At 50.9% G+C, this 26,836-nt stretch overlaps 1 protein-coding gene across 1 annotated transcript; it reads left to right on the plus strand.

Annotated features, from left to right (window-relative positions):
* Positions 1–746: 746 nt before the first annotated feature.
* TRAIP (TRAF interacting protein) lies at positions 747–26,252 on the plus strand. Its single transcript, XM_002713357.5, has 15 exons — positions 747–1,222; positions 5,142–5,199; positions 6,901–6,984; positions 11,012–11,051; positions 11,641–11,768; positions 12,983–13,077; positions 13,574–13,687; positions 14,338–14,425; positions 15,011–15,100; positions 15,547–15,635; positions 21,185–21,340; positions 24,853–24,901; positions 25,153–25,302; positions 25,401–25,451; positions 25,666–26,252. Exons 1-15 carry the CDS (start codon positions 798–800, stop codon positions 25,792–25,794), a joined length of 1,746 nt encoding a protein of 581 aa, XP_002713403.3. The 5' UTR covers positions 747–797; the 3' UTR covers positions 25,795–26,252.
* Positions 26,253–26,836: the final 584 nt, after the last annotated feature.

The raw sequence follows: 26,836 nt of genomic DNA on the forward strand, positions 1-26,836 counted from the left end.
AGCTGGAACCCACTCAGTGCCAGCTGCCACAAAGAGAAAACTTGCTCATGGCCAAAGCAGGCTTCCCTGGGCAGGAGCTCAAGAGGATAGGGCAGTGCACAAAGGTTCTGTTCTGCCGTGAGGCCGTTAGTTGACTGCCCCTGTGAACACCTGTGCTTTTCACATAGGCCCAAAGGATTCCACTCTGGGTTTCCTCCTGGAACAGATCAGTTTTATAGTAGGGGGCTATGCCTAGGGTTTCTTATGGGGAGGGGGAGTAACATTGCTAAAAGGCCCCCAAGGAGACTTAGCCCAGCCCACATGGGCATGGGTACTGCTCTTTTCTCCAGGAGGACCTCAAAGATAACTCCTCTGATGTAGGAATAATAAAATAATTTGTTAGTTCCTAGTCTTTGAACCATCTAGGCTTCCAAAATTACAATCCTATGCCAGCCTCAGGCACAACAGTCCTCATGGGAGCTAAGCTAAAGTCAGGGTACTTCCTGCCTCACTTGGATAAATCCAAGGTTAGCCTGGGGTGTCCTCGGAGGCTGGCACCTTTGTGTCCATTTTCGAGGTTCACTCAGACAGAGGACTGAGAAGGTGGGGCATTCTTTTGGTCCAGGAACAATGGGGTGCCAGCGCACAGTCCCTCACTGCCCAGACCTCGGGGGGTGGGGGGGATCTGTTCTATTTTCTTGTGGCCGCAGTCTCCTTGACTGTAGTAAAGTACAGAAAGAGGGATCCAGGCCCCTATCACCTATGCCAAGCTCTAGCTTGGGACCACAAAAGCTGCCTTGCCCTGGGAAAAGGTACAGATGGTGATGTCACTGCTCCTCGCCCCAATTCAAAGATGCGCTCCCGAGGCGCTGGTCAAGTCCTCCCAGACACCTGCAAGCTATCGCGCGACACCACAGGGCTCTCTACCGCCCCCAGGCCTCCAAGTTCCGCCCCTGGTCACGCCCCCTAGAGCTTGTCCAATGAGGGGCAAGCATTCAGGGCCCGCCCCGGTCCTGTGTTGTCATTTCCGGTCCGCTCCCGGAAGTCGCGCCGTGGAGCCAAATTTGAAGAGAGCGGGGGCGCGTCCAGGAAGCTGGAGCTGTCGCAGCTTCCTTGGCTACCTGGGCCTCTTGAGTCTAACAGTCATGCCTATCCGTGCGTTGTGCACTATCTGCTCGGACTTCTTCGACCACTCTCGAGACGTGGCCGCCATACATTGCGGCCACACCTTCCACCTGCAGTGGTGAGTGACCGCGGTGTCGGGGCCGTGGGGTGTGGTGAGGTCTGCAGGCCGTCGGTCCCGGGAGCCCAGACGGATGATGAGGCTCTCACTAGACGGAGCCCCACAGGAGCTTCCCAGCCTGGGCAGAAATGGGTCAGGGCAGGCTTCTGGGTAGAGGCAGTAGCTGAACCGCGCCTGGGGCTGGCGGGGAGGCAGAGTTGGTTCAGTGAAGTTAGAGGAGGTGCTTCCTTCGTCACCTGTGCAGTTATGCCTTCAAAATTATTAGCCTGAGAGGAGGTGAACTTTCTCCATATTGAGGAGCCCTTTTATTTCTTCCAAATGGAACCTGTTAGGCTTCTGGCTACCAGAGAGGATTTTGTAGTGGTTAGCCCGATGCTTTGGAATGATTCTAAGCAGTGATCTCATTGGCCAGACACCTCAGTGTATTTAGCACGCCAGCAGACACAGGTTTACATGGACGGGGAAGGGCCTATCCAGGGGTACTGCTGATTGTGTAGGACCGTTCTGTTGAGTGGGAAAAACTTCCCGCGGACACACTGATTTAGAGTGCCCAATTACAGAGTGCAGAGAGACCCTTGAGAATGGTGGGTCCTAATAGTCACAGGAGGCTTCTAGGGCAAGTGGCCCCAGGAAACAGGGAGCCAGGCATAGCCCTGAAGGCTGCTGAGCACTCCTTAATTGGAAAACTTTGTAGAGACTTGCAGGCCGGTATTGTTAACAGCCAGAAGCCCAACCAGGGGGAGCCACTGGTGTTTGGTGAGGCTAGAAGCGAGCTCAGCTCTGAGAGTACTTTAGTTACTGTTTGCATGCTCTGTTTTATAGTCCTTTTACTTTTAGCTTTTCTGTGTTCTGGTATTTTACATATGTTTCCTGCAAAAGGCATTTACTTGGACTTTTAGGAAAAGATTATTTGAAAGGCAGAGAGACTAAAAGGGAGGAGGACAGAAAGAGAGATTGTCTCTCTGCTGGCTCCTTCCTCAAATGACCGCAGCAGCCTGGATAGGCCAGGCTGAAGCCAGGAGCTCTGGGTCTCCCACGCAGAAGGCAGGGACTCAGGCACTGGAGCCATCACCCGCTGCCTCCTGAGAGCAGCAGCAGAGGGCTGGACTGATGCTCTTGCACCCGCACTCAGACATGGGATGCAGTTCTTCCAGACAGTGGCCTAGCCCTCAGTACTACAGTGCCCATCCCAATTCTGTGTGTTTTATTTATTTTTTTTTTTAAGATTTAATTTATTGGGGCCAGTGCTGTTCTGTAGGGGGTAAAGCCTCTGCCTGTGGCGCCAGCTCCACTTCTGATCCCGCTCCCTGCTAATGCACCCAGAAAAGCAGCAGAAGATGGCCCAAGTGCTTGGACCCCTGCACCCACCTGGGAGATCTGGAAGAAGCTCTAGGCTTCTGATTTTAGATTGGCCCAGCTCTGGCCATTGTAACCATTTGAAGAGTGAGCTAGCGGCTAGGAGATCTTGCTCTCTGCCTTTCTCTCTCTCTCTATATATATATAAATCTTAAAATTTTTTTTTATTTACTTATTTGAAAAACAGAGTGACCAGAGAAAGGGAAAGAGAGAGGAAATGTTCCATTTGCCAGTTTACTCTCCAAATAGTCAAAATAGCCAGGGTTGGGCCAGCCCAAAACTAGGAGCCAGGAAGGAACTCCATCTTGGTTTTCCATGTGGGTGTCAGGGACCCAAGCACTTGGGTCAGCTCCTACTGCCTCCCCAGGCACATTAGCAGGAAGCTGGATGCAAAATGGAGCAGCTGGGACTCAAATGGACATTCCAGTATGGTATGCCAGAGCTGCAAGTGATGGCTTAACCCATTGCACCACGATGCTGGCTCCCCTCTGTATTTTAAACCAAACTCTTTGTTGAGAGTAAATTTTATTTATAAGCAAGTTGCGATGATAGTGCTTAGAGTTATCATGTAACCTTCACACAGCTTTCTCAGTGTTAATATCTTACATAATCATGGTGTATTTGTTGAAAAAATTAACTCTGGGGCTGGCATTGTTATGTAGCAAATAAAGCTGCCTTCTAAGATGCTGGCATCCCATATGGGTGCTGGTTCAAGTCCCAGCTGTTCCACTTCTGATCCAGCTCCCTGCTAATGTACCTGGGAAAGCAGCGGAGGATGGCCCAGGTCCTTGGGCCCCTGCACCCAAGTGGGAGACCCAGAAGAAGCTCCTAGCTTCTGGCTTCAGTCTGGCCTAGCTCTGGCTGTTGCAGTCATTTGAGGAGTGAACCAATGGATGGAAGACCTTTCTCTCTGTCACTCTTTCTCTCTGTCTGTAGCTCTGCCTCCCAAATTAATTAATTATCACTGGTATGCTATTAACTAAACTATGGAGTTTGTTTAGATTTCACCAGTTTTTCTATGTTTTTTTTTTAAGTTATTTTATTTTATTTATTTGAAAGGCAGAAAGAGATCTTCCACATACGGTTCACTCCCCAAATGCCCACAAAAGCCAGGGCTGAGCAAGGCTGAGTCCAGGAGCTGCATTACCTATGTGAGTGGCAGGAACCCAGGCACTTGACCCATGATCTGTTATCCCCTGCTGTATGCATTATGACGAAGCTGAAATTGAGAGTGGAACCAGGACTCTCACCCAGGCACGCTGAAGAAAAATGTAGGCATCCCAACCACCAGGCCAAATACCTACCCCAAGAAGCAGAATATTAAAGACATTTCCTTAATTGTTTTTCTAGTTACCCTTGTCAACCTCCCTCCCACTTGTCTACATAAAGGTGACTATCATCTTGACTTTAACAGCATAGATGAATTTTGCGTACATTTTTGCTTTTTGTAAATGGAATCATACATAATATATGTTTTTTCCCATCAGATCTCTCTTCCTCAGTGTTATGTGTTTGTGATTCATCTATAATGTTGTTAGTTGTAAATTTATCCATTCTCCTTGCTAAGGTAGTATTCCATTGTGCGTGCTTAGCCTTAATTATATGTTGCACATGATATTTGAAAAGGTATTTATAGGAAAAAAAATTGAAACCTAGGATGATGGTATCATCTTCCAGAGGAGTTTTTTTTTTTTTTTTTTTTTTTTTTTTTTAATTTTATTTATTTATTTGAAAGAGTTACACAGAGAGGCAGAGAGAGAGAGGTCTTCTACCTGCTGGTTCACTCCCCAACTGGCTGCAACGGCCGGAGCTGGGCTGATCCGAAGCCAGGAGCCAGGTGCTTCTTCCTGGTCTCCCACATGGGTGCAGGGGCCCAAGCACTTGGGCCATCCTCTACTGCTTTCCCAGGCCACAGCAGAGAGCTATATTGGAAGTGGAGCAGCTGGGACTTGAACCGGTGCCCATATGGGATGCCAGCACTGCAGGCAGCGGCTTTACCCGCTATGCCACAGGGCCAGCCCCGAGAGGACTTTTGTTTCTCACAGATCCCGGGGAGTGGGAGAATCTGTTAGTGGGAGAACACATTAAAATTTAAGGGTTGAGTTTTGCTAGACCATCTATCATCTATTGATGATTCATAGCTGACCTGTGGTTTGCTTTTACCACCACTTACTTTTACTTCTAGTTGACCCTTATTTTGAAAATATAGTCTTCAGGGTCCCAGCTTAAAGTGAGGATGTTATCAAGGTCCCCATCTCTGAGGGACAATGTTCCCTCCCCCACCCCCTCCAGTCAAAGCCCAGAAGCTTGTCAGAAGAGTATGTCTGGCCTGGCCAAAATGGACCAAAAAAAAAAAAAAAAAAAAAAGGCCCATCAATCTGAATGCTGAGTACCTGTCTGATCTTGCCAGTGTGCCCTAAGGTTGTGTGGTGCTGTCCTCCTGTGAGAGTCGGCATTGAGCTAAGGAGGAACAGGACAGACCCTGTTGTGGTCAGGATGACTGCCTGGCCGGTATCTGCAGCCAAGCCAGGGCTCACCACTCTTGTTCTGTGTCTCATTCTAGCCTGATTCAGTGGTTCGAGACAGCCCCAAGTCGGACTTGCCCACAGTGCCGAATCCAGGTGAGCCTGTTATGGGACCACATCACCCAGAGATATCATTTCCTTGCCAGGGAGCAGGAGTTTGCAAAGATCGCTGAAACTGAGCAATTTCTATGAGTTTTTTGTTTGTTTGTTTGTTTTTTTTTTTTTTTTTTTTGACAGGCAGAGTGGACAGTGAGAGAGAGAGACAGAGAGAAAGGTCTTCCTTTTGCCGTTGGTTTACCCTCCAATGGCCGCCGCGGCCGGCGCGCTGCGGCCGGCGCACCGCGCTAATCCGATGGCAGGAGCCAGGAGCCAGGTGCTTTTCCTGGTCTCCCATGGGGTGCAGGGCCCAAGCACCTGGGCCATCCTCCACTGCACTCCCTGGCCACAGCAGAGGGCTGGCCTGGAAGAGGGGCAACCGGGACAGAATCCGGTGCCCCAACCGGGACTAGAACCCAGTGTGCCGGCGCCACTAGGCGGAGGATTAGCCTAGTGAGCCGTGGCGCCGGCCTCTATGAGCTTTTTGACTCTACTTTTTTTTCTTAATTACCCAGGTTTAATTTTTTTTTTTTTTTTTTTTTGCCAGGCAGAGTTAGACAGTGAGAGAGAGAGACAGAGAGAGAGTTATAGACAGTGAGAGAGAGAGACAGAGAGAGACAGAGAGAAAGGTCTTCCTTCCGTTGGTTCACCCCCCAAATGGCCAATATGGCTGGCGCTGCACTGATCCGAAGCCAGGAGCCGAGTACTTCCTCCCAGTCTCCCATGAGGGTGCAGGGCCCATCATCCTCCGCTGCCCTCCTGGGCCATAGCAGAGAGCTGGACTGGGAGAGGAGCAACCGGAACTAGTACCCGGCGCCCCAACCGGGACTAGAACCCGGGGTGCCAGCGCCACAGGCGAAGGATTAGCCAAGTGAGCCATGGTGCCGGCCACCCAGGTTTAATTTTTAAAAAATATTTATTAATGGCAAAGGAAGACCTTTCTCCCTGTCTCTCTCACTGTCCACTCTGCCTGGCAAAAAAAATTTAAAAAAATATTTATTTATTTGAGAAACAGAGCTACAGGGAGAGGGAGAGACAGAGAAAGAGGTCTTCCATCCCCTGGTTCACTCCCCAAATGGCTGCAATGGCAGGAGCTTTGCCCATTTGAAGCCAGGAGACAGAAGCTTCTTCCTGGTCTCTCATGTAGGTGCAAGGGCCCAAGCACTTGGGCGATCTTCTACTGTTTTCCCAGGCCATAATCAACTGGCTTGGAAGAGGAGCAGCCGGCACTCTAACCAGTGCCCAAATGAGGTGCTGTTGCCTCAGGTGGAGGCTTGGGCCACAACACCACTACGCTGGCCCCAACCCTACTGGTTTCAGAGCAGTTGAGCTTCACTTGTGCCCTTCAGTAGTTCAGAATGCTTGCGTACACTTACAGATTGCTGGCAGATGCACTTGGTGCCTAGGCCAGTCTTCAGCTGGGTATATCTGGCCTTTTCCCCTGCCTTAGCACCTACAGTTGGGGCGTCTTTGAGTGCTTGCCACAAGGTCCTGCCATGACATGACTTCAGCAACCACCAACCCAGCAGCCCCAGCGTGGGCTACCTGCAGAGTTGAAGAGGTGTGCTGATTCCAGAGAACATACTTAGGAAGATCAGGCCTGGCGTGTGTGGCAGGCAGGCAGGCAGACCCTCATACAACCCTGTCTCCTTGCCCATGACCCAGCTATGCAGTCATACTCTATCTTGTTTGCTCTTCTAGGTTGGCAAAAGAACCATTATCAACAAGCTCTTCTTTGACCTTGCCCAGGAAGAGGAGAGTGTCTTGGATCCAGAATTCTTAAAGGTATCCAAAAATTTTTTTAAAGATTTATTTATTTGTTTGATAGGCAGAGTTACAGAGAGAGAGAGAGATGGAGAAGCAGAGAGAGAGAGAGATTTTCCATGTGTTGGTTCACTCCCCAAATGGCACAACAGCCAGGGCTGGTCCTGGCTGAAGCCAGGAGTAAGGAGCTTCTTCCAGGTCTCCCGTGTGAGTACAGGGGTTCAAGGACTACATTCCAGGCACATTAGCAGGGAGCCAGATCAGAAGTGGAGCAGCCAGGACTTGAACTGGTGCCAGTATGGATTGCCAGCCTGCAGATGCCAGCCCAACCTGCTATGCCACAGCTCTAGCCCCAAGGTACCCAGAATTTGTCTCATTGCACAGAACGGCAAGCTCTCTGGACATTTACCTTTGACGTCACACAGGGAGGGTGCCTAGAGTATGGAGAGGAGATTTCGAGGAAGGGGCAAGGAGAGCAGGGGACAAGTGATGATGAGGTGGTCACGAGAGAAATAAAGGAAGCAGGCTACCACTTGACTGAGAGTCCACTTGGGGTTCCAGGGCAGTTCTGAGCAAAGAGCTGATACCCTCACTTTATGAATGACCTGAAGCCATCCCATTCAGTCCCTTTTGCTGGTGGACTGTGAGTGACAGACCAAAAAACTTTCTTTTTCTTTTTTGACAGGCAGAGTGGACAGTGAGAGAGAGAGACAGAGAGAAAGGTCTTCCTTTGCTGTTGGTTCACCCTCCAATGGCCGCCGTGGCTGGCACACTGCGCTGATCCAATGGCAGGAGCCAGGACCCAGGTACTTATCCTGGTCTCCCGTGGGGTGCAGGGCCCAAGCACTTGGGCTGTCCTCCACTGCACTCCCTGGCCACAGAAGAGAGCTGGCCTGGAAGAGGGGCAACTGGGACAGAATCCGGTGCCCCGACCGGGACTAGAACCCAGTGTGCCGGCGCAGCAAGGCGGAGGATTAGCCTAGTGAGCCGCGGCGCCAGCCCAGAAAACTTTCATTCCCTAGCCAGGGAAGATGTGTGGACCCATTGTTCCCAAACCTCACTATACCTCAAAATTCCTTAGTTTGGTGTAAAGTTATAATACCTGGGCCTTCCCAGACCAGGGACAGAGGGCAGGGCCTCTGAAGTCAAGATTTGTAGCTCAGGTAGAAAGCTACATTGCAGGTCAGGATGAGTAGGTTCCCTCCTATGTCTTCCTATATCTTTTTTGAGAAAGTAGAGGGACAGAATGAGAGAGAAAAAGAGATCTTCTATCTGCTTTTTAACTCTCCAGTTGCCCACAACTGCCTGGCCTAGACCAGGCTGAAACCAGAAGCCTGAAACTCATTCCGAGTGTCTTGCAGAGCCACAGTCTGCTGCCTTCTAGGGTGCATATTAGCAGGAAGCTGGATTGGAAGAGGAGCTGGGACTTGAATCCAGGCACTCACATATGGGGTGCAGGTATCCAATGTCATGTTAACCGCTATGTCAAATGGTCCCCCTTCCTTCTAAACTTTTATTTTTTTAAAAGATTTATTTTATTTATTTGAAAAACAGTTACAGAGAGGTAGAGACAGAGAAAGGTCTTCCATCTGCTGGTTCACTCCCCAGATAGTTGCAACAGCCAGAACTGCATGGATCCAAAGCCAGGAACCAGGAGCCAGGAGCTTCTTCCGGGTCTCCTATGCAGGTGCAGGGGCCCAAGGACTTGGGCCATCTTCCACTGCTTTCCCAAGCCATAGCAGAGAGCTGGAGCAGTAGAGGAGCAGCTGGGACTGGAACCGGTGCCCATATGGGATGCTGGCGCTTCAGGCCAGGGCGTTAACCCGCTGTGCCACAGTGCCAACCCCCTTTCAAAGCTGGGTCTTTGAGACTGAAAGGCAACATCTTTTGATTTTATTATTTTATATATTTTTTATTTTTAAAAAAGTTTATTTATTGGGGCTGACGCTGTGGCTCACTTGTTTAATCCTCCACCTGCGGTGCCAAAATCCCATATGGGCACCGGTTCTAGTCCCGGTTGCTCTTCTTCCAGTCCAGCTCTCTGCTGTGGCCCAGGAAGGCGGAGGAGGATGGCTCAAATGCTTGGGCCCTGCACCCGCGTGGGAGACCAGGAGAAAGCACCTGGTTCCTGGCTTTGGATCGGCGTAGCTCCAGCTGTAGCAGCCATTTAGGGGGTGAACCAACGGAAGGAAGACCTTTTTCTCTGTCTTTTTCACTGTCTAACTCTATCTGTCAAATAAAAAAAAAGTTTATTTATTTTCATTTGCTTAAAAGGAAGAACAGTGGTGAAGGAGAGAGATCTTGCATTTGCTGGTTTGCTCCCCAAATGTCCCCAACTTCTAGGACTGGACCAGGTCAAAGCCAGGAGCTTGGAACTTTATCTGGGTCTCCCCTGAGGGTGTCGGGCCTGAACACATCAGCCATCATCTGCTGCCTCCAAGGATGCATTACAGAGAGCTAGATCAGAAGCAGAGATGCTGGGACTAGAACTGCAATATCTGATTTGGGATGCAGGTGATCCGAATGGTGGCTTAACCTGCTGCACCGTAATGCTCACCACTAAGAGGCAACATTTTGCAGAGTTTGGAGCAAGGACTTGGAAGGCACCCTGCTAGGATATGGAAGAGCTGAGGAACTATGAGTACTAGTGCAGCAGTCTTGGACTGGCGCCTTTTCCCAGGTGGCACCTATGTGCCCTTCCCTATGGGCCATTTCCACTCCCAGCTGTTCAGCTTATACTTACCAGCCCAGCCACAAAAAGCTCCTGTCCCCATATCCTGGATAGAGAATTTGACAGCAAGCAGTTTATGCACTCGCTTGGTCTGGGCCTTAATACTGACCTCATGAATTTATGAGTCTTGTGTTGATTTTGGAAGGGTGATTTGGGCATTGGGGTTTAGTGCAGCAGTTAAACCATCACTTGGAATTCCTGAATCCCATATCAGAATACTTGAGTTTGAGTTCCATTTCCCTGTTAGTTCCATTTCTCCCTTGGAAGCAGCAGGTGATGGCTCAAGAACTTGGTTCCCTGCCACCTCTGTGAGGGACTCAGATTGAGTTTTGGGCACCTGGCCCCACCCTGGCTGTTGTGAACATTTGGGGAATGAATTAGCGGATGGAAGATTTTTCTCTGGCTGTCTCTTTCTCTTTCTCTCTGCCTTTCAAATAAAGCATGAAAATTAGAATAAATAAAAATTTAAAAAAAAGAAAGGAAGAATGATCTAGAGGAAGCTTTGCTGGGATTTTATCCAGCAACCACCATGAACCCTTGAACAAGTGTTTCGGCTCTGTAAAGCCTTGACTTTCCTGTTTATGGAATAGGCACCTCACTTTCCCACAGATGTATTGAGCTCCCTGGACTGCTGGACAGGAGCTGGGTTTAATTCTGTCCCCTTCTTTCAGTGGCTCTGCATGTGCAACTCTGGAAGATATGTAAGGGCTTTGGGAGGCTCACTTGACTGTCATGACAGTGTGGTAAAAACCTAGCACAGTGAAGTTTCATACGGGGTGTGCAAACTTGTCCTGGCTTACCTCCTTCTGTTGGATTCTGGGAATGGAAGGTGTGTGGTACACAAAGCCAACTTACGGCTTGAAGGGAGGTGGACCGGGAGGCAGATCCAGGGCTAGAAAGGAGTGATGGCCCAACGTCCTTGACTATTCCCATTGTGTTCCCCAGGCAAGTACCACTGATGGCCAGAGAGGAAGAAGCTAGGTCAGGGCCAAGGAGGTGATGGAAGCCACTGTTGTTGAGATTGGTCACACAGGCCCTGCTTTGCTTCCCTGGTCCCTACTCCCTCTCCTGGAGCCTTGCCCCTAACATTACTTTCCTTCATCTTAACTGTTTTTTGGAAAGACACAGTGGAAATAAAGCAGTGTTTCCCTCTCTGTTGTAGGTTTAGCAGAATCTTAAGGTACAGCAGAGTCTGTGTCTCCCTAGATCTACAGGCCTCATTGTCCTGTCCTTGGACTCCCCACAACCTTATGGGAGGCCATGTGGAGGCAGGCTATGATGCTTTTCTGCTGCTTATTGTGAATATTGCCTTTGCAGAATGAACTGGATAACGTCAGAGCCCAGCTTTCCCAAAAAGGTGAGTTAGCAAGCAACTAGGGTCCCTGGGAAGCCCCTGACTTGGGAGCTAAAGGGAGGGGCCCTAGGAGGAATGCCCAGTCTTCTGGCAGAACTGGGGTTCCTCCTGCTTTCTGTGACTGGCAGAAAAGGGGAGGGAAGGGAGGTGACCAAAGCTGCCCCTCCTTGACCAGGTGGACCTCTTTTCTCTGTCCAGGGCTTCCTGCCCAGGACTCAGGCTGAGAAGGGACTATGAGTGGGACAAAATATCTCTAAAAAGAGGGTTCAGATGCTGAGTTTCACAGAACCTACCTGAGTTATGGGTTAATGAACAAATTAGTCCTATGGGAATGGAGGAAGAGTAAAATTTTTTCCCAAGTAGTTCAAGCAGTAAAAAGAGGGCTTGCACCCTGAGCAGTGGCTCTGGTTCAGCTCCTGTGGTTTGGTGTATGCCAGAGAGAAACAGGCTACCCAGCTTTCCCACATGAACTTGTTGCTCACCTGGCTCAGGGAGTACATACTCCAGGAGCCCCAGGGCTCCCAGTTCTCGTGAGTTCTCATGTTGCTGGGTGTTTGGGTCTCTCTCTTTCCTCCCTCCATCCCTGCTCCAGAGAGGGAGAGACAGGACAGCCAGGCCATCATCGACGCTCTGCGGGACTCGCTGGAAGAGCGCAATGCCACTGTGGAATCTCTTCAGAAGGCCTTAGGCAAGACCGAGATGCTGTGTTCCACTCTCAAAGTAGGTTCCCAAGTTCTCTGGGCACATAGTTGGTGGGGAGGTATGGCCCAGTCCTGGGCTCACCAAGCTGAACTTTTCTGCCTCAATTGATACCTTGGTTTATGCAATTGTAAAAGGGAGGTAAATTGCTTCCCTCCCAAACCCTCTCATACTGTACCTATCCAGCCCCTTAGAGAAAGGCCATATTGGCTGTGATTGTGGATTTTGTACTAGGTAGTTTAGAGAGGTAAGATTTTCCTAGCACTTCACAGAGGAGCTGCTCAACAAAGGCCTTGGTGAGGCTGGGCCACGTTTCCAAAAGTGGCTCATACTCCACAGATGAGGCCAGCTTGAAGAATCTTCCATTAGCACTCCAGTCCTTGGCTGGGCTGCTCTCTGGAGCCAGATCAAACAGCATCCCAGGGAGGAGCAAGAGCCTTTGAAGTCGGCTGTGCTGAGCTGACCGGACAGATCAAAGCCTGTAGAGCGAGCAGCCCTAGACCCAGATGAATTTTATATCAACCTGGGCTGGTGAGCCTCTTGCTCTCCAAGGGGCATGAGGTGATTGATCTGAACCCACAATTGATATTCCGGCCTTGTACGCAGGAGCAGTCCTTGCTGGATGCCATTTGAAAGGGAAAGGGAACCATCCTTGTGAGCAGGCCCCAGGATATTCACTGTCTGTTCCTGCTTGGGGGCTGGGCTGGATCACATGGCCTCGCCTGTGGGAGGGAGCGAATCAGCACCTGGCTGCAGAGCAGGAGTCTTTGATGGCATTCCCGGGTCAGAGACGGAGCGATCTTGTGCTAAGGGCTCCTGGCTAAGTTCTCTTATCCTAGCAACTTCCATGGGTCTGAATAGGTGATGGTAAGGCCCAGGTTTGGGGTCTGTACTTCTTCAGCTGCCTGCATAACACATACCATGAGACCTGGACCACTGAACCTTGACAGCCCACAGTGGCCATGTGGATGCTGGCAATGGACTATGCCTATGTAAAATGTATCTCAGGAGGAAGCAGGCAGAGAGACGAGGAACCAGTTGGCCTAGGGCCTCTTAGCCAGATAAAGCAGAAACTAGATAGGGCCCAGCAGCCCTACCTCCTGTGGTTTAGGGATGCATGATTATCAGCATTTTGAAAAGACAGTGCAGATGCTAGATGGTTCCACAGCATCTACCAGTGACTTTAGCCCTCCAGGAACCTCTAAACAACCTGTGTGGGTGTGTTTGCCCTTTAGAAGCAGATGAAATACTTGGAACAGCAGCAGGATGAAAACAAACAAGCACAGGAAGAAGCCCGCCGGCTCAGGAGCAAGATGAAGACCATGGAGCAGTGAGTTGGAGCTGGGACCTGCTCTGTGTGTGTGCCCCCAGGGCCTCAGGTGATGGAGTTCCCAGGACTACAGCTGGGTGTGGAGTTGGGTCACCTCTGTGCCTCAAACCTCTGTAAGCCACGGAGGGCTTGGAGCAGCTGAGAATGGGCACAAGTGTCCTTCTGTGGCCTCTGTATGGACTCTTGCAGTTTCCTTGGGAATCTTGCTACACTCCTCTGACCCATTGCCTGTGACCTGATGTCCTGGCAGATCTTTGCCTCCAGGAAATCCCTGACCTGGAGGCCCTCTGTTGGCACCTCTTGCTCAGCAGCATCCCCAGGGCTGTGCTCAGCTCTGCTGTGGGGCTTCTTTCTCCATGGACACAGCCACCTGCTAAAGCTTCCTGGCAGCCCAAGCTGTTACCATAGCAACGGCAGCAAAGGGAGGCAGAGCTGTACTGGTACCTAGCTGTCAGCCTCCAGATTTCAAATGTCGTGGGCTGGGTATGTTTTTCAGGATTGAGCTTCTACTTCAGAGCCAGCGGCCTGAGGTGGAGGAGATGATCCGAGATATGGGTGTGGGACAGTCAGCGGTGGAGCAGCTAGCTGTGTACTGTGTATCCCTCAAGAAGTGAGTAATTTGGCCCCTCTCAACAAGCCCCAGGGGCCGGGGGACCCTAGTTGTGCCTCTGCTGCTCATCTCTTGTAAAGCAGATGGAGTTAAGGGGCAAGCTGCCTGCATTTGAACTGACTCTGCCTCTTACCAACTATGTGGTCTGGAGCCAGTTTTTTGGCTTCTTTGACCCTCAGCTCTTTGAATGGAGATAGTAATAGACAAGCCTCCTGGGGTCATTGAAAGACTTGAGTGTGAACTAGAAATGTCATTTCTAAGGGAGCTGACATAGCTCTTTGAGCTCCCAGCCCCATTGTGATAATTGGAAGCCATTTCCCATCAATGTCGTTACTGTCCTTGCCTGGCTTGGATCAGAAACTTTGTTCATATTTTTCACTGACAGGCCTAGAGGGTCTAAGGCAGTGTAGGGGTATCCCAGTGAGACCAGGGCTTCCTGTACACCCTCTCAAGTCACCCTTGCCCAAAGGACAGGCCTGGAACAGTCACCAGGACACTTGAAGGCACTATGTGGCTTCTCTTGGGCTCAGGTGTCAGACTAGGCATGAAAATGAGCTGAGGGTTGAGTGGGGCCTTGTGTTGGGTTGATGCTGCGGGCTGGTCTGATTGGCATGATGTCCTGTTCTGGTATCTCTATGGCCACTTTGCAGAGAGTATGAAAATCTAAAAAAGGCACGGAAGGCCTCAGGGGAGCTGGCTGACAAGCTGAGGAAGGACTTGATTTCCTCTAGAAATAAGGTAACTCAGCAAGCGGCGGCGGGTGAAGAGAGTGGTGGCTATCCTTTAGTCACACACGCTCAGGTCTTCTGAGCAAGTCTGTGGGACCTGATGGCCCAGCTGATTCCATGGGGCTGTCACCGGTCCTTGCTGGGCGTTGGGAAAGACTGTGGAACTTGTCCACTTGGGGTACCAGTTCAAGGAGGTATTCCCCCAATATGTGCATGCTTATGCTCCCCTCTGCTATTCCTGGTTCCTGGTACACCTCAGCTGGTGCAGAGCACAGGCCCCAAATGTGATAGCTTCAGAGACTTGTTTTTGTACCAGGCCCAATGTAAGAGGGCTCATGGAACCAGAATCATCTGCTTTCACTGCTGGCATGGCGAATCCATGAACCGCAGGAGGGCGGGAGCAGCTTTGCTCCAGGGCAGCTCTGGACATGCTTTGCTGGTCGGAGGCCTCGCCTCACACAACCGGGGTCTCCTCCCATGTCCCCATTGTCTGCTGGACCTGAAGCTACCCTGACCACTCACTGAGCAGCAACAGATGGGGCAGGCCACATGGCCACCGTTTGATTTGTCCTTTACTCCCTATATTTTCTTACAGCTGCAAACAGTCTACTCTGAATTGGACCAGGCTAAGTTAGAGCTGAAGTCTGCCCAGAAGGACTTACAGAATGCTGACAAGGAAATCACGGTGAGGGAACCCCTAGCCTTATAGGATTGAGGGCTGATTTGTATCCCCTTCAAGAACAGTTGGGCTGTGTCTGTCCAGGAAACGGGGCTGTCAGTGGTGGTGAGTCTGGGTTTCCTAAATCTTCCCAGGTTGGGGTGGGGGATGGGTCAGGGTAAACACTTTGGCCCTGGTCTTGTCTGGAGTCTGGGCTTCTTTGGCAGAGTAAACAGTACCATTCCCACTGTTCTGTACCAACGTTCCTGAGATCCTTAGTTACCAGGGGCAGGCTCTTCAGCCCTGTAACTGAGCTTGGTAGTCTCGGCCTCCTGAGCCTGCTGGTGGAGTTTCAGGCCTGCTCCATTCCCAGTGAATCTGCAAAGCCTTCATGTGTGCTGCTCATGTCCTCTGAATCATCTTTGAACTTGATGCCTCAGCATTTCTCTCACACTCTTCTTTTGTTCCCCAAGAGCCTAAGAAAGAAGCTAACAATGCTGCAGGAAACCTTGAACCTGCCACCAGTGGCCAGTGAAACTGTCAACCGCCTGGTTTTAGAAAGGTTTGTTGACCCTTTGGGGTGGTACAGGAGTAACAGACTGGGATAGCTCCTGGTAAGGGTCTTCAGTCTTCCTGGCTTTGGTTGGCAGAGTGGCCTATGTGGACCCCTGCCCTAGAAGCCAGCCAAGATTTAGCTGGAAAGCAGCTTTGAGGCAAATTCTGGGTTCTGACAAGGAGAGACCAGGGAAGGCCATGGAGGACCTAGGGTGGTCTGAGGTGGTGGGGGAGGGCAGGAGCACTGACCATCTAGGGACATCCTGTTTATGGAGTGGCTTGCTGCAAGCTTCTCCATCTGCCCCCAATTCTGAAACATGAAACCACTGTTAAGATCCCCCTTGGGTTGCAGGAAATTGTGCTTTGAAACTGCCAGCAGAGGGTGCCAAGAGGCAGAGGCACAGGCATCTCTGCCAGAAGTGAGCCTTTATTCCTCTTCCTGGGAAGAAATAGATTGGCTGAGAACATCCTCAGGGCTCCCTTCTGCCTGCAAGAGGACCCCAGCTGAGGACCTAGATAGAAAACACACAGCTCCTGTCGGTGACCCAGTCTTATTTGAGCCACTTTTCAATATCCTTTGGAGAATCAATGTATTCCCTCAGAAATGTCCCTAAAACAACCCTGAGCATCACACTGTTCCCTGCCCCTGCCCCTGCCCCACCCCACCCCCAAACACCTCCCAGACCTCTTGGCCCAATGCCTGGGGAACACTCATGGAGCCAGCCTTGTGGGCTGCAGTGAAACACTGTCCACACCACATAATACCTCTTCCCTCCCTGCTCTTGTTCCTGGGCTTCAATCCTTTTCCACCTGGGATGTGCAGCTTCCCTCAGAGCTCCCAGTTTGCCTAGCAGAAACAGCTGCCCTCGTCTGCATGGGTAGCATTTCTTAGGTCCGCTGCCATGGGCCACAAAAGTGCTTCAGAGTCCTGCTGGAGCCAGGGCACCCCAAAATTGTATGGGCCATCCTCCACTGCTTTCCCAGGCCATAGCAGAGAGCTGGATTGGAAGTAGAGCAGCCAGAACTCGAACTGGTACCCATATGGGATGCTGGCACTGCAGGAGATGGCTTTACCCACTACGCCACAGCACTGGCCCCTTCAATATTCTTCAAGTCAGCAGGACACTCCATCTGATGAGCCTGCCTCTGTCCAGAACTGGGCAGCGTTGCCTATCGAGCTACAGGATGACTTAGTTCTGCTTTTTCTCCCACTATTTTTATCGGCATAAAATTTAGGGTGGCAAGTGTTTTGCTTTTATTGTTTTCCTCCTCCTCCTCCATTTTAAAATATATATTTATTAAAAAGAATGACAGAGAAGAGAGAATCTTCAATGCTGCTGGCACATTCCCCAAATGGCCACAACACTGGGGCTGGTCCAGGCTAAAGCTGGGAACCTGGAACTCCATCCAGGTCTCCCATGTGGGTGACAAGGGCCCAACCACTCGGGCCATCTTCCTCTATTCTCAGGCATATTAGGGGGAGCTTGATCAGAAACAGAGCAGTTAGGACTTCAACTGCACTGTGATATGGGATGTTGGTGTCAAAAGCAGCAGCTTAGTGTGCTGTACCACAATGCTGGCCCCCTTGTAACCATTTTTTAAGTATAGTTGTGTTTTTAAAGAATATTTTATTTTATTTGGAAGACAGAGTGACAGAGAGGGAGAGACAGAGAAAGAAAGAGGTCTTTCTTACATTGGTTCACTCTCCAGATGGTAGCAAAGGCAGGGCCTGGATCAGGCTGAGACCAGAAGCCTGGAACTCCTTCCAGGTCTCTCATATAACTGGCATGGGCCCAAATACTTGGGCCATCTTTTGCTGCTCTCCCAAGTGTGTTAGCAAGGAGCTGGATTGGAAGCAGAGCAGCTGGGACTTGAACCGGCTCTCTGATATGGGATGCTGGCATTGTAAGCAGTGGCTTAACCCTCTGCACATCAGCCCCTTAAGTAAAAATAGTTTTGTGCCATTAAATACATTCTCATGCTGTGCACCCATCAGCACCATTCATCTCTAGAACTTTTACATCTTCCCAAAATTAAATTCTGTACCCATTAAAGAGTAACTCCCCATTGCCCTTTCTCCCCAGCTCCTGAACCACTGTTTTGCTTTCTGTTTGTGAATTTGACTACTCTAGGAATCTCATATAAGTGGGATCATATGATATGTGCCCTGGCTTATCCTGGCTTATTTCACCTAGCATGTCTTCAAAGTTTATCCCTGTTGTAGTATGCATCAGAATTTCCTTCCTCATATTGTAAATTTGCAAGTTATTTTTCTTGCTCTTTGAGTACATTTGCAGTACATGCTGTTCTTGTTTTATGTCCTCACCTTTCTGCTTGTATCAAGGTCAGTGTTTGTGCATCACAGCCTTTTTCTTGAGCTTGCCTCCCACTAGTGGCCTTGGCTGCCTACAGCCCTCTCATTGTGAGATAATAGGAAGGCTCCCTGGAAGCCCAACTTCTCTGGGGTGGGTTAGGGGCAGTGTGCAGTGAGTTGCATCATGCTGAGTCTTAACTGAACCCAGGATGCAAAAGGCTTTATTATCCGATATTAGCTGCCCCAGGTCACCACAAGTGGTTAGTTTTGTGTCTTTGGGAAAGGCTCTTCCATTTCCTGACCCAAGGTAGCAGCCTGACTGCCTAGTATTCTTTCAGTACAGATGTCGGAAGGGGTGGAGCTGATTTCACACCTTCTATCACTGCCCCAGTTTTCAGGCTTCTTTAAAGGCTCTGTCCTTTTATTCACAGCCCCTGCCTTGTGAGTTCTGGCCCCTGGCCATGCTCTTTCCCCCAGAATTTTGTGGGACTCTCTGGGTTCTGATTGTGGCTGCCCATTCCATTTGTTACAGCAGGATTTCTGCAACAATTTTAGGGAGGCCTCAGGAAATAGACACTGCCCCAACTATAGAGGGGGATGTTAGGCAGACTTCTTATGGGTTTCAAGGGCCCCTGACCCCCAGACTGGAGAGAGTTGAGGAGGCCTATGCTTTTAGTAGGGCCTCCACAAGATGGAAATTCATGGAGGAGACATTGACTGGTCCCATGGCACATAGAAAGTGGGTCTACCCAGGGCCTCAGCTCTGTTTTGGAAGGCGGCTTGAATCATCTGGCCCCATTTCTTGAGGCTCTGGCATGAATCCGTGTAAGGTAGCCATGGGTGTATATCTCTAGAGTGGTGGATGGTGTCACCTGGATGGCCTCAAGTTAACCTTCAACCAGTGAAGGAACTGCTACTGAATTGAGGCTTTTCCTCCTCACAGGACAGACAGAACATGGAAAGGAAGAGAGTGGGCCCCAGGCAGGAAGGGAAACAGGCTTTAAGCTCAAAGGAAGAAGGATGTACCAGGAACAATTTGAGAAAACAAGAAATGTGTTCATGTGGGCCAGATGTGGGTGTAGGGGATGAGGGAGGCACTGTGAAAACTTCCTGAGTCTTGAGCTGATTGTTGTGAATGGCAGTTGGTGCAAATGACAGAGACGATGTTGGCTTAAGTCAAGGGTGAGCATGTACCTTGGCAACCGTTGGTCAAGGCCTGAGAGGGTAATGGTAGGAAGTCTTGCCATGGGCCACTTGGAGGGTAAAATGACTGCACCCAGCCAGACCCTTGCCTGCCTCTTGAGTTCACCTTTCACAGCCTGAGGCTGAGCTTGCTTGGGTTGGTAAATCGCACAGAATGATGGAAACTATAAAAAAGTTGACATGAGGCCGGCGCCGCGGCTCACTAGGCTAATCCTCCGCCTTGCGGCGCCGGCACACCGGGTTCTAGTCCCGGTCGGGGCACCGGATTCTGTCCCGGTTGCCCCTCTTCCAGGCCAGCCCTCTGCTGTGGCCAGGGAGTGCAGTGGAGGATGGCCCAGGTGCTTGGGCCCTGCATCCCATGGGAGACCAGGAAAAGCACCTGGCTCCTGGCTCCTGCCATCGGATCGGCGGGGTGCGCCGGCCGCAGCGCGCCGGCCGCGGCGGCCATTGGAGGGTGAACCAACGGCAAAGGAAGACCTTTCTCTCTGTCTCTCTCTCTCTCACTGTCCACTCTGCCTGTCAAAAAAATAAAAAAATAATAAAAAAAAAAAAGTTGACATGAGCTGTCCTAACTGCTGCCTTATGCTGTGGATCCCAAGGAGAAACAAAATAACCCATTGGAGCTAGCATGAGGAGGGTTTGTGCAGCTTTCATTTCCACTTGTGGGCAAAGAAGAAGAATAGAACTTCCAGGGCCTGACCAGGGAAAGGAGATGGTCCAGGCTCTCTGTGGCTTCCCCATTCCAGATCTCACTGACAGTAGCTCCCTTCCCTCTGATCTGCACACCATAATGGGAGTGGGCTCTAATGCAGCCCTAAAGTTCTGAGGGAAGGAAAGAGGGGGTATCCTTGAAGCTCCTCCTGCCAGTCCCCAGGGTTGTCCTCAGATCTGCTCCTGCCAGGTCAGGTGGGCTAGAAGAATCCCGCTGAGCAAAGTTTTCTAACAGAATTCAACTCCCACCACCTTCGATAAAAGTAAAAACCTGCCTGTTGAGAATTTGGAAAATATAGTTAGCACAGAGTAGTTACTGTTGGACATGTAGTATATTTCCTTCCAGTCCTTTTTCTACATGTGAAGGTCAGGATGGGGTTGAGTAGCAGCATGTACTCCAAATCATGTGATTGCATTCTATTGCGTATTAAATTCAATATACGAAAGTCTGGTGCTGTGGTGTAGCTGGTAAAGCCACTGCCTGCAGTGCCGGCATCCTTTATGGGTTCGGTTCAAGTCCCAGCTGCTCCACTTCTGATCCAGCTCCCTGCTAATGCGCCTGAGAAAGCAGATGGCCCAAGTAGTTGGACCCCCACACCCATGTGGGAGACCTGGAAGAAGATCTTGGCTCCTGTCTTCGGCTTGGCCCAGCCCTGGCCAATGCTGCCATTTGGGGAGTGAACCAGCAGATAAAAGATTCTCTCTCTCTCTCCCTCTCTCCCTCCCCACCCCGCTCCGCCTCTCTGCCTCTCCGTAGCTCTGCCTTTCAAATAAATAAACATATATTTTAAAAAATTTAACATATGAACATTTCCCCATGTTCTTAATTTTATTCTCCAGAAATACTACTTTAATGCCTACATCATATTCAAGCTATAGAAGTGCCATCCCCCTAGGGGAGTCACATTGATGGCTTCATACCAGTACTCATACCAATTGCCGTAACAAGTAGCAGCACCACAGGGGGACAGAGGGGAACATGGCCTCATTGATCAATGCAATGTCTCTGGCTGCCCCCTGCACTGCACACTGAGAAACGAGGCTCCGTGTTAAAGGGCAGTAGTCTTTTGTTTCTTCACAGGGTTTTGTCTCGGGTTTTGCTTGCTTGCTTTCCTGTCTTCTAGACATTCACTGGTCCTGTGACTGTGTAGACGACTGGCCCAAGTGGTTTATTCTCTAGAGATCAGGGCTTCCCTGAGGGTGGGCCCGAGTCAGGAGGTGGTTTCAGGCCCTTGGAGCTGAGCCGAGCTGTCTCTGGTGTTTGAAGGGCTGTTGTCCTTCTGGGGTGCCCCTGTGGTCCCAGCTAATCAGGCCTTCTCTGTCTTCAGCCCAGCTCCTGTGGAGATGCTGAACCTGAAGCTCCGCCGGCCATCCTTCGGTGATGACATTGACCTCAATGCTATCTTTGATGTGAACACTCCCCCAGCCCGGCCCTCCAGCTCCCAGCATGCTCACTGCAAGAAGCCCTGCATGGAGAAGGCACAGTGAGTGTTGGTTCCTGGCACTGTCCATGTTCTGGAGGAAGAATGGCTAAGGCCTATCTGCAGGCACTACTCTGACAGCTCTGAGTGGCTGATGGGGCAGTCAGGGCTGCCTGGCTTTGGTTCCAGCCAACTCTTCTTCCCTCTTCTGAGCACTTAACCTGTGCAGAGTTCTTCTCTTGCTTGTCTCATTAATCCTCACCATCAGCCTTCAATGCAAAGTGTTGAGATGCCAGTTAGAACACAGGGATCCCTGTAGGGGCAAGTCTGGGCTAGTGCTGTTCAGGGGTTGCTCCCCGTCCCTTGATTGCCTGCCCATCAGGTTCCTGAGCCAGGGATTCTGAGCTTCCTGTTAGCATTTTGTGCCTTTAGGATTCATGCTTGAGACAGAATCTTCTTAAACCATAGCGCTCAGGGCCCCATCACCCAAGGGAGTAGCCCAAAAGGGCAGGGCCGGCGCCGCGGCTCAATAGGCTAATCCTCCACCTGTGGTGCTGGCACACTAGGTTCTAGTCCCAGTCGGGGCGCCGGATTCTGTCCCAGTTGCCCCTCTTCCAGTCCAGCTCTCTGCAGTGGCCCGGGAAGGCAGTGGAGGATGGCCCAAGTGCTTGGGCCCTGCACCCGCATGGGAGACCAGGAGGAAGCACCTGGCTCCTAGCTTTGGATCAGTGTGGTGCCATTGGAGGGTGAACCAATGGTAAAGGAAGACCTTTCTTTCTGTCTCTCTCTCTCACTGTCCACTCTGTCATGTCAATAAAATAAAATGAAATGAAATGGGTAGGCATGGTCTGAGGAACTGCAGTGAGGCAGATGGGAACTGGACTATGGGTGTAATGGGACTGGGAAAAGAGTCTGTTTCCTTGGCCAGGCGTGCCATGTGTGGTTCTTAGGAAGACAAGAACTCTTCCCACTTATGCCTGAGGGTATATGCTAAGGAAATTTAAGGCTGATCAGATTTCCTCTTAATCAAAGGGTGAGCATGAGAGAAAGAAATTGAGACGGTAGTCAGTGGGGATAGAATAAGACAAGGCAGCTGGACTAACTGCCTCTCCCCAACCGGAGGGGTATTGGCACCCCTGCTATATGGGGCCCAGCCTCATAGCAGTGAGAAACAAACCCAGGGCTTGTGGGTGGTAGTCAGGAGCGTATCAGTGCCTGCTCCATAATCTGACTTCCTCTTCTTCAGCTGTGAAGATTGAAGATGGGCACCTGGGTCTTCCGAGGCCCTTACCCCACTTTCATGGTCTGTGGGGCAGTGAGGGAGCGCAGGATGCATTTAACTCAGCTTTCCTAGAACCAGTAAGAGCAGTTTTCTCACAGCTGTCATGCAGCCTCATTGCAGGCTATGGGGACAACAGCATAGAGTCCAGAGTCAGCTGGTCCTGAGCTTGTTCCTGTCCTCATGACATGAGGAGCCAAAGAGTCAGACTTAGGTCACCATCTTCCCACTCACCTGGGAAAATACCAGGAGAGGATATCCAGCTTCTAGGATCCCTAAAAGTGGGTGGCAACATGTTGTCCAACTCGGGCTGGGAGTGAGAGTCCAGGGCCTGAGAGCCTCCTGCACAGATTCTCTAGGGAGATGACCTGACTTTGTGGTCTCTGAGCACTTTGTGGGGCACCTTACTAAGGGTCTCATGGAGGCAGTGCCTCTTTTCTAGGCAGACACGACAAGACCTGAGTTCATTAGATGCCTTCCGCCTCTTGTGTGACTGCTTTGCATGACTGGGTGGTGAATTGGAGTTTTGTGTTGCTTATTAAATTTACATGGAGTTTTGTAAGTTTTTTTGAGATTTATTTATTTATTTGAAAGGTAGAGTTACTGAGACAGAGATCTTCCATCCACTGGTTTACTGTTCAAATGGCCACAACAGCCAGGGATGGGCCAGGCTGAAGTCAGGAGCCTGAAACTCCATCTAGTTCTCCCATGATGGGTGGCAGGGGCCCAAACTCTTGGGCCACCTTCCACTGCTTTCCTAGGCACGTTAATAGAGAGCTAGATGGAAAGTAGAGCAGCCAGGACTTGAAGATGCTGGCATCTCAAGCAGTGGCTTAATCTGCTATGCCACCATGCTGGCTTAGGGGTTTTGTAAATTTAGTGTTCATGTAAAACCTGAGACATGGTGATGATAACATGGACCTGGGAAACATTAGAATTTGGCTCGGGGCTGGCTCTGTGGCATAGCAGGTAAAGCCACTGCCTGCAGTGCAGGCATCCCATATGGTTCAAGTCTCAGCTGCTCCACTTCCAGTCCAGCTCTCTGCTATGGTCTGGGGAAGAAGTTCAAAATGGCCCAAGTCCTTGGGCTCCTACACCCTCGTGAGAGACCCAGAAGAAGCTCCTGGCTCTTGGCTTTGGATCGCCACAGCTCCAGCTGTTGTGGCCAACTGGGGAGTGAACCAGCGGATGGAAGACCCTCTCTCTCTCACTCTCTCTCTCTCTCTCTCTCACTCTCTGCCTCTCTCTCTCACTCTCTGCCTCTCTCTCTCTCTCTCTGCCTCTCCTTCTCTCACTGTATAACTCTGACTTTCAAATAAATAAATACATCTTTATTTTTTTTATTTTATTTTATTTTTTTTTTTGACAGGCAGAGTGGACAGTGAGAGAGAGACAGAGAGAGAAAGGTCTTCCTTTGCCGTTGGATCACCCTCCAATGGCCGCCGCTGCAGCCGGCACACTGCGCTGATCCGATGGCAGGAGCCAGGATCCAGGTGCTTTTCCTGGTCTCCCATGGGGTGCAGGGCCCAAGCACCTGGGCCATCCTCCACTGCACTCCCTGGCCATAGCAGAGAGCTGGCCTGGAAGAGGGGCAACCGGGACAGAATCCGGCGCCCCAACCGGGACTAGAACCCGGTGTGCCGGCGCCGCAAGGTGGAGGATTAGCCTAGTGAGCCACGGCGCCGGCTATTTTTTTTTTTTTTTTTTTTTTTTGACAGGCAGAGTGGACAGTGAGAGAGAGAGAGAGAGAGAAAGGTCTTCCTTTGCCGTTGGTTCACCCTCCAATGGCCGCCGCGGCCGGTGCGCTGCGGCCGGCGCACCGCGCTGATCCGATGGCAGGAGCCAGCAGCCAGGTGCTTTTCCTGGTCTCCCATGGGGTGCAGGGCCCAAGCACCTGGGCCATCCTCCACTGCACTCCCTGGCCACAGCAGAGAGCTGGCCTGGAAGAGGGGCAACCGGGACAGAATCCGGCGCCCCAACCGGGACTAGAACCCAGTGTGCCGGCGCTGCTAGGCGGAGGATTAGCCTAGTGAGCCGCGGCGCCGGCCTAAATACATCTTTAAAAAAAAAAAAAGAATTTGGCTCTGAGTGGAAGTCAGCGTAGGACATGGTCCCGTCTCCTTGCCTCCACCACTCTTTGGCTGTGGCTGCCCATCTACTCCCAGACCTGCATTTGGGTTGGGGGAGCACTGACGCTTCATAGCCATGCTATGCAGTGGCGTCCCCAAAAGCCTGTGCTGAGCCTGACCTTGATGTCTTGCTTACCCGCTTTTGCCTTCATATCTCATTTTCACAGCTCTCCTGATCAAGACGTCTCCAAGAAGGTAGCCAAAGGCTCCAAGCTGGTAAGGGCTTCCCAGAAGCAGCTCAAATGGTCACCAACTCTTGTCAGCACTGGGCATGGAGCTACATGTCTGGGAGGGCAGGATCTTCCTAGAGCCCTCTCACTGCTGACCCAGGGCAGACATTTTGGAGTAATCCTTGGGTCCCTACTCAGTACCTTCCTGTCTGCTGGTGAGGCGTCAGAGATCCCAATCTTGTTCCACTACCCTTCCTGCTTTGTGACCATCTGGTGCTCTGGGTTTCTCCCCTCCAGGAGCCCCAGCTCTTGCTGGGTGGCCAGCGCTGTGCAGGAGAGCTAGATGAGGAACTGGCTGATGCCTTCCCTGTCTTCATCCGCAATGCTGTCCTGGGCCAGAAGCAGCCCAAAAGGGCCAAGACAGAGTCCTGTCGAAGCACAGATGCTGTGAGTGTGGCTTCCCACAAGTGACCAGGGGCCAGCCCTCTCAGGTGGGTTGGGGAGCTAGTCTCCTAACCTAACCTCATCTCTTCCTTCTGCCCTAGGTAAGAACAGGCTTCGATGGGCTTGGAGGCCGGACAAAATTCATTCAACCTGTATCCTTGTTCTGTGGTGGTAGTCTGAGCTGCACTGTGGTGCCCACATGTTCCTAACCTCTACCCCCAGATCCCAGCCTGCCAGTGCCTGCAGCCTCAGATGTGCAGCGCTAGGACTTGCTCAGTGTAGCAGGGCTCCCCACCCGCAAGCCTGAGCTCTCCTGCCCTGCATTCCAGTCTCCTCTCCAGGCCTCTTCCTTAGCATCTCCTCCAGACTGACATTGCCGTGATCCGCCCACTGCCTGTTAAACCCAAGGCCAAGACCAAACAGAGAGTGGGAGTGAGACCTCTGAACCCTCCCTCCCAGGCCAAGATGGACACCTTCCTGTGGCAGAGAGACTAGTGAATCTGAGCAGTGCTTCTGACTTGTAGGTCAAGGACTGGCCAGGCCAGGGTTTTGGGGGGACGGCCCCTCTTCACCAGTCTTGGGAGCAAGGACAGCAAGCAGGTGAGAGTGACAGTGACACCCAGACACTATGCTCTTCCTGCACTTACTCTGCCCCACTCCCATCACAGTGGGCCTGTCTTTTGGAGCTGATGTGGTCAATTCGCTGTTCTTGTGAACAGCCCGTTCCTGGTTCTGGGATTCTATTTATAGCCATTATTAGATTGGTTGGGTTCCTTCTGGTTCTAGAGACCAGGCTCATGTGTTGACTGGCTTTATGGACCAAAATGCTTGAGGACTTCAATCTTCTACCTGCCTCTGACCTGCTAGGCATGACTGGGCAATAGGGGATGGTGTGGGGAGAGGATCGTGAAAGATTTCTATGTAAAATAAAGAAAGAATCTCTTCTTCCTGGCTCTGGGAGTATAAATTTGTACCCTTTAGAAAAGTGTTTAACATGACCATTTTTTTAAGATTTACTTATTTATTTGGAAGGCAGACTAACAGAGAGGAGAGAAAGAAAGATCTTGTATCCACTGGTTCATTGTCCTAATGACCACAACAGCCAGGTCTGGGTCAGATGGAAGCCAGAAGGCAGGAACTCCATCCAAGTCTCCCACAAAGATGACAGGGGCCCAAGCACTTAGGCATCCTCCACTCCCTTCCCAGTTGAATTAGCAGGGAACTGGATCAGAAGTAGAGTAGCCAAGACTCAAAAACAGCACTCTAATATGGATGCCAGCGTTGGTGAGTGATGGCTTAACCTGCTGTACTATAATGCCAGTGCCCTAACATGGCTCTCTGAAGCAAGCACATCACCCAAACTCAGATCCAGCAGTTCCTTAGGCATGTGCCCTTTCACAGGGCACAGGGAGATTTTAGCAAGAATGAGATCATGGCAACTTTGTCCACAGGCTCTAACCTGGGCACAACAAAAGGCCATAAGCAGAAAATAAATGGGTAAACCAGGATCTCTCCAGCAGCAAGCTCATAGCAAACA

This window comes from Oryctolagus cuniculus, chromosome 10 (genome assembly GCF_051225735.1).
Source record: "Oryctolagus cuniculus isolate XC-2025 breed Fujian yellow rabbit chromosome 10, ASM5122573v1, whole genome shotgun sequence".
NCBI lineage: Eukaryota > Metazoa > Chordata > Mammalia > Lagomorpha > Leporidae > Oryctolagus > Oryctolagus cuniculus.